The sequence below is a fragment of the Monopterus albus genome, unplaced genomic scaffold (assembly GCF_001952655.1).
Source record: "Monopterus albus unplaced genomic scaffold, M_albus_1.0 scaffold299.1, whole genome shotgun sequence".
NCBI classification, from domain to species: Eukaryota; Metazoa; Chordata; class Actinopteri; order Synbranchiformes; family Synbranchidae; genus Monopterus; species Monopterus albus.
Window position 1 is genome coordinate 182,307 of NW_018128179.1, and position 6,673 is coordinate 188,979.

Sequence of the window (6,673 nt, forward strand, 5' to 3'; positions counted from 1 at the left end):
AGAAGCATGAATGTCCTTGAAGAGCTGAACATTTTGATACCTGAAATAGCTGAAATTATGCTGAAGTAGAATTTTCCCCATTCATTTGAATGGGGCAAGAAATATTTCAAAGGTATGAAGTTTAGAAAAATTTTGAATAGAAGCATGAATGTCCTTGAAGAGCTGAACATTTTGATACCTGAAATAGCTGAAATTATGCTGAAGTAGAATTTTCCCCATTCATTTGAATGGGGCAAGAAATATTTCAAAGGTATGAAGTTTAGAAAAATTTTGAATAGAAGCATGAATGTCCTTGAAGAGCTGAACATTTTGATACCTGAAAGTATGCTGAGTGTACAATTTCCCCCATTCATTTCAATGGGGCATGATTTTCAAAATAAAGCTAAATATTTCAAAGGTATGAAGTTTAGAAAAATCCTGAAGGAAAGCATGAATGTCCTTGAGGAGCTGAACATTTTGATCCCCGAAATAGCTGAAAGTATGCTGAGTGTAGGATTTTCCCATTCATTTGAATGGGGCAAAACTTTCAAAATAAAGCTAAATATTTTAAAGGTATGAAGTTTAGAAAAATCCTGAAGAGAAGCATGAATGTCCTTGAAGAGCTGAACATTTTGATAGCTGAAAGTATGCTGAAGTAGAATTTCCCCATTCATTTGAATGGGGCAAAATTATCAGAATAAATGCTGAATATTTTCAAAAGTATGAAAGTTGCAAAAAGCCTTGACTATACGGCATAATGACCTAAAAAACCTGAACATTTTGCTTCACAGCATCCACACAATAATAATAAATAATGAAAAGGAGAGCATAGTGTGGATGCTTTACAGCATCCACACAATAAATAACAGAAGAACATAGTGTGGATGCTTTACAGCTTTACAGCATCCACACTATTAAAAAGGTACCTGTTCTTATGTTAAATTGGCTTCTCTGCTGCTGAGAACTGCAGCCTCTCTGCTGGACACATACCTGCACTGCTTGTTGCCAGTCTCAAATATTAAAATTTAACATATTATTATATACAGGGCTCATTACCTCTAATCCACACTGAAAGCATTTTTGCAAGAATTTTTGGAAGTGTTTTCTATGCGCGTCTCATGCCTGTCAAATATGTCAATCCTCACTGAATCTGAGATGCGCATCTCCTCTGGAACCCACGTGACAAGTGCTGTATGGGTTCAGTGGATGAACTGGGAAAAAAACATTGTGGCCCTGAGGAGAGTGAAGATGTTGTATTTCTGCCGGTTTGTCTTCTGCTTGTTCAACTGGTGCTTGATAACCTGCTTGTATTCTCCATTACTGGTGAATTTTGTTGCACATTTTGTTGCACGGGGCCCAACACAGCACTGAGTCTGCTTTACTCAAGGTACATAATGATGTTGCGCTAGCCCTGGATGCTGGACGCCCACTTATTTTAGCTTTGCTGGACTTATCTGCAGCCTTTGACACAGTGGACCACTCCATTTTACTTTTAAAACTCCAGCACCTTTTCGGCCTAGGAGGGGAGGTGCTAAGGTGGTTTGAGTCCTATCTTACCAATCGAACCTATTCGGTTATGATTGGTGACCATTCTTCCGGTGCAGCTTCCCTGACTTCAGGTGTCCCACAAGGCTCCATTCTGGCCCCTTTGTTATTTTCCTTGTATCTGTCACCGCTTGCCGCCATTATATCTAGTCACAATGTTCCCTTCCATTTTTATGCTGATGATATTCAAATCTATATTTTATTTTTGATTTATTTATTCTGTCAATATGTAACCACACATAATTCCAGACGTATCCACAAATATATTTTCAATTTGCTTATACCTAGTACATGCTTGAACGGAGTAGGAAGAAGTTAGACTTATCTAGTCCTACCCCCTAACATCATATATATGCCGCTGGTTCAACCGGAGTCAGGTTCATTTGGTGCATTACAAAACTGTCTACAAGATGTCAAAACTTGGCTAACTCAGAATTTCCTTTACTTAAATGAAGGCAAATCTGAAGTTATTGTTATCAGCCCATTCGAATGGAAGTGCAGTTGATCTTGGCACATATGCGGTAAAAAATCTGGGGGTAATTTTTGACGTCAATTTCAACTTTGATAAGCAGATCAAGTCACTGGTAAAATCCAGCTTGTCCAACTTGTTCAGAACGTGGCTGCACGTCTGCTGACAAACACTCATCGGCATGCCGAAATCACACCGGCTCTACTGTCTCTTCATTGGCTGCCTGTTAAATGGAGAGTAGATTTTAAGGTTTTGCTTTGTTTTTAAAGCCATGCATGGCCTTGCCCCTCTGCACCTGTCCGACCTCTTGGCTAGATACGTCCCTCGCAGAACCCTGCGATCATCGGGTCACCTTGCTCTTGTCGTTCCCCCTGCACACTACAAAAAATGGGGAGGTCGCGCCTTTGCCGTGCATGGCCCTAGGCTGTGGAATTCCCAGCCTTTAGATATACGCTCGATAACTGAGCCGGCAGCGTTTAAGTCAGCGTTAAAGACGCATCCCTTCGAACAAGCTTTTAATGTTTAGCGTGTTCACTGATTTTTGTCACCTTTAATAATTTATTTTTTAACTAGTTTTAATATGTTAGTGTGTGTATTGGTCCTCTGGGCCACCACGGTTGAGCCCCCGGTGGGAGAGCCGGCCGGGTAGTAGTTGGCCTATATCAGGCCTTGGATATCTATTTGGCTTCTGTTTGTCTATGAGTGTTCTTAACTGATATTGTATTACTATGTTTTTATTGTTGTAGCACTTTGCGCTCTTGAGCTGGAAAGTGCGGTACAAATAAAGTTTATTATTATTATTATATCAAGCATTGTTGCTTCAGTGGCTTAAAGTACAACCTTGTCATCTTGTCCGCTATGTGTGTGCACTCACAGACACACACAATATGTCCTTCCCTGTCTCAGACAGAAAGAGAAGCAGAGCTTTTAGTCAACTCAGTGTCACTTATCTTAAAATTCCTGCAAAACCTAGCATTTCTTTTCATCCACCAAACAACCTGCTCAGCCAGCATGAGGTCAGCGTAATGTTGCTCTTAAGTGGTATTGGCGTGTAGTAGACAACTTTTTTGAGTACAAGTACAGTAATAGAGGGTTCTGTTAGATTAGATACCTGGCACTGGTATCAGAATTGTGACATCCCTAAAGGTAAATCAGTGTAAAGTCCCCTATATAGGATGAAAACAAACATATGTGTTTGTTTGTGTAACAGGGAGAGATCTTCAATTATATCCATAATTTGCTGTCCATGCCCGGCTACAGCCCTGAGGATAAACAAACTGTCAAGAATAAAGTACTGCAACACATACAGGTCAGTACATACACAGACATTTACACACGGTTATCTATTCATTCCTGGTGCTTATCCAGGCCAGGTCATAATGCTGGCCTAGTAAATGAGCATAGGAAGGAGCTCCTTCTCTCCAGCCATATCCTCCATACACCTGGGAGATCCCAAGGTGCTCCCAGGCTAGAGGGGTGATGCAGTTCTGTAAGTTATGGATTAAGGAGGTATGCAGATCAAATTAGGGGTAAACAATCATTTGTGTGAGCCAACCCTTTAACATCAGCATCTTTTTAAAAAGAAAGCCTATACTCCCAGCAGACAGTGACAAGAGATTGGCCAGTCCAGATGGAGGGGATTTACACACTCTGTACATACCCTGTTATATTGGTAATGGTCATTTAGAGGTACTTGCTTGTTTAAAATTAGTTTTTGGTCTGTGTCTTTTAGCATTCAATGAGTGAGTATGATAGTATTTCATAGCTATGTAGCATGGCTCAAAGTCTTGACCTGGCTGAAGGAGAAAGTGTTACTGCTGGTTGGTCACAAGTTGAATGAATATACACGTGTTTTGTTAACTTATTTAAGTGCATTGATTTTCTTTTTATATTAGCATCAAGAAATTTTACAAATGCATTCTCTGGCTAACTATTTCTGTAAGTGGCTGTTTTTGCATTAGCAACTCCAACATACATTCACAGGATCTGATGACCCTTGACTCCAGCAAATCAGCTGATCTAGTGGTGTTTTTCTTCACTGAAGACGTACAACAAATCATCTCTGAGATTCAGGTAAGCTCAGAATAAAATAAATATAAATAAGTATGTTGTTATATCTCTTATATTTTATTTATCTGTACCATAGACTGTATCTAAAGATGAATGATGTGACAGTTTCTCAGAAGTGAAACCACAACAACTGATCACCCCCTGGTGGCTCGTGTATATATCCCAACCCATCCAAGATAGTGGGTGTGACATGAGCCATACTAAAAATTCGAAGTACAAATCAAATGGATTTTCCTCAAATATGATTTCTGTGATATATAAGATTATGCCGATTTGTGTACCAGTGGCAATTTTTCTGATAATTTGTTCATAATAAGTTATTTGAAGGAGTATATTTCAGATAATTGACAACCTTGAGGCAATATTTTGACTCAGTTTTGCTCAGCAGCAGGAAGTGAAGACGAATCATCCATATTTATATACAATCTGTTATCTGTTTTGTGCTACCGTGTTGTCATTCAGTCATGTTTTTGTAAAAATAAAAACACATACTGTATCTAATCTTCACTAATATCAGCTCTCACAACTATGCTTTACGGGGCCCTTTAGCTCTAATACCAGTTCTGCTATTATGAATAGTCATTTAGCCCAAATATACATCTGTATAAACATTTGAGAAATCAGTACACAAGAAACCATGAGACAGTCAGCCTGTATGCTAAACACAATGATCAAAACATAAAAAGTACACACTGGGGGATATTTACTAAACCTGTTGCAAATTACTGTCAGACATGGAAAATATTGCATAGCCACAATTTTTAAATTTAGCAACGTATTTACCAACACTGATGATGTAAATGAGTACAGCCTCAGCAGTGTTCATTTGAATACACCTCTGCTTCAGATCTGCTGCCTGAAGATGATTGCTCATGTGTGGACCGAGAGGAAGTGTATAGGTTTTCAGCAACCAAACTTTAATATGGTTTCAGGACGGCAGTCATGTAGTCTTCTGCCAGTCAAATCGTCTTTTATTTTGTTTGGTAACTGAAGCATGAGTTGACCCTCAGACTGAGTGATATATGCAGCTGTATTCTAAAAAAAAAACACAATTGGTTTATGGCTAGATGCAACTGACCAAGGTTTTTTAAACTTAGTAGTTTACCTACAGATTTTTTTATTATCAGGGACTTTTAAAATCATCGAAACTGTTTAAATGGTCTCCGGTCAAGCCCACAGACTGCTGACCACCAGTGGAGGTTTCTGCGCAGTGCCAACATGGTCAACGCTTTTCTGTCCTGAATCCTGTGCTCTTAAACAGTTTTCCCTTCTGTGCGTTTACTGAGACTATTTTTCACGGTGTAACAGACTGAACAGCTTCTTCACTATTTTAACATGATTTTAACCAGTTTATTTTGTTTCGGGTGCCAGTTATAGAAAGATTAACAGAATGAAAGCTACTGAAGTTTCTGTTGGGAGAAGCTAAACCAATTATACATACTGTATGAGTAAGAAAGTCTAAATGGAGGACAGGGCAAGTCAGGAGGCCACTGTAGTGTGTCTGCCTTTTTTTGATTTCCAGTTTGTGGTCACTGAGCCTGTACTTGGTTAGGATCTGTCTCTGCTTTTTATCTCTGACAGTACGGAGGTATTCTGTCTCTTCATAATCTCTTTTTTATAGCCAGGTAACATTATAATTGACTTTATATTTGGCTTTTAGTTTCTTCTTTGCAATGTTCCAAATATGTTTCTTTACATTGCATTATAATTTAGTTGACTCTGACTGGTGTTTGGAATGCAGTGTTGCTGTGAGACTGGTAAGAGTATGTCTGAAAGGGGTCAGTCTCAGCACCAACTGACAACAGGGACTCTTTTCTGGGCTTAGCTTGGGTTTGAAGGGCTTTGGAATGGAGGGTATCTAGGGGGCTGGAGTTAAAGTGATTTAAAAAAATGTGTGCTCTCTTTTCAGTGTTATTTATCAGTCCTATCACTGCCTAATTCTGCTCTACATTAATTTGTTGGTGTTTTTGTATGTACATTTAAATGCATCTGTACAATATCTGCCTGTAAACATTCTGTTGGGTGTTTGTCCCAATGAATATAGCTATGATGGACTTTTATCTCCATCTCTGTCTCTCTAGGATGACCATCTACTTTTCAAGTTCCTCAGCTGCCTCCTGGAGCCACGGTATGGTGTGCATCTTGTTCTAAAAATACTGTAACTTTGCACACTCACTCACTCACTATATTTTCATCGTCTCCGCTCTGTTCATTTCCTTCTTTTCTTCTTTTCTCTGCTCCGTTATTTAGGGAAGGCCATCACTCAGGGACTAGCTTTCTTCTACAACCCGACCTCCATGAGCTTCTGTTGGATTTACTGTGTCGCTTTGCCCCACAGCAGCTCCTAAGCTTCCTCCAGACCTCACAGCACTACAGACTGGAGGAGGCCATACAAGTACTGTTTATTACACTTCGATTGTGTGCCTTGCATGTTTGTGTGCAGGAGTTAGTGGTGATTATGTTAATGATGTTAACATTTAGCTCGGAACACAGCTGTGACTCACAGAGCTAGGTCTGTGTTTACTTTCTTTCATATTGACTGTGTGATAAAAATAACAGTGGTGTTATACCCCAGTTCTTTTAAGTAAGGAAGGAGTCAGTCTTTCTTGA

General features: G+C 39.4%; 1 protein-coding gene across 1 annotated transcript in view; it reads left to right on the forward strand.

Annotated features, from left to right (window-relative positions):
* The window catches only part of vps8 (VPS8 subunit of CORVET complex), a 135,468-nt gene that overhangs the window by 93,629 nt on the left and 35,166 nt on the right, over positions 1-6,673 (forward strand). Inside the window, exons 33-36 of the mRNA XM_020623435.1 lie at positions 3,204-3,302; positions 3,977-4,066; positions 6,145-6,191; positions 6,314-6,458. Coding sequence (XP_020479091.1) covers positions 3,204-3,302; positions 3,977-4,066; positions 6,145-6,191; positions 6,314-6,458 — 381 coding nt within the window. The remainder of the gene's footprint in view (positions 1-3,203; positions 3,303-3,976; positions 4,067-6,144; positions 6,192-6,313; positions 6,459-6,673) is intronic.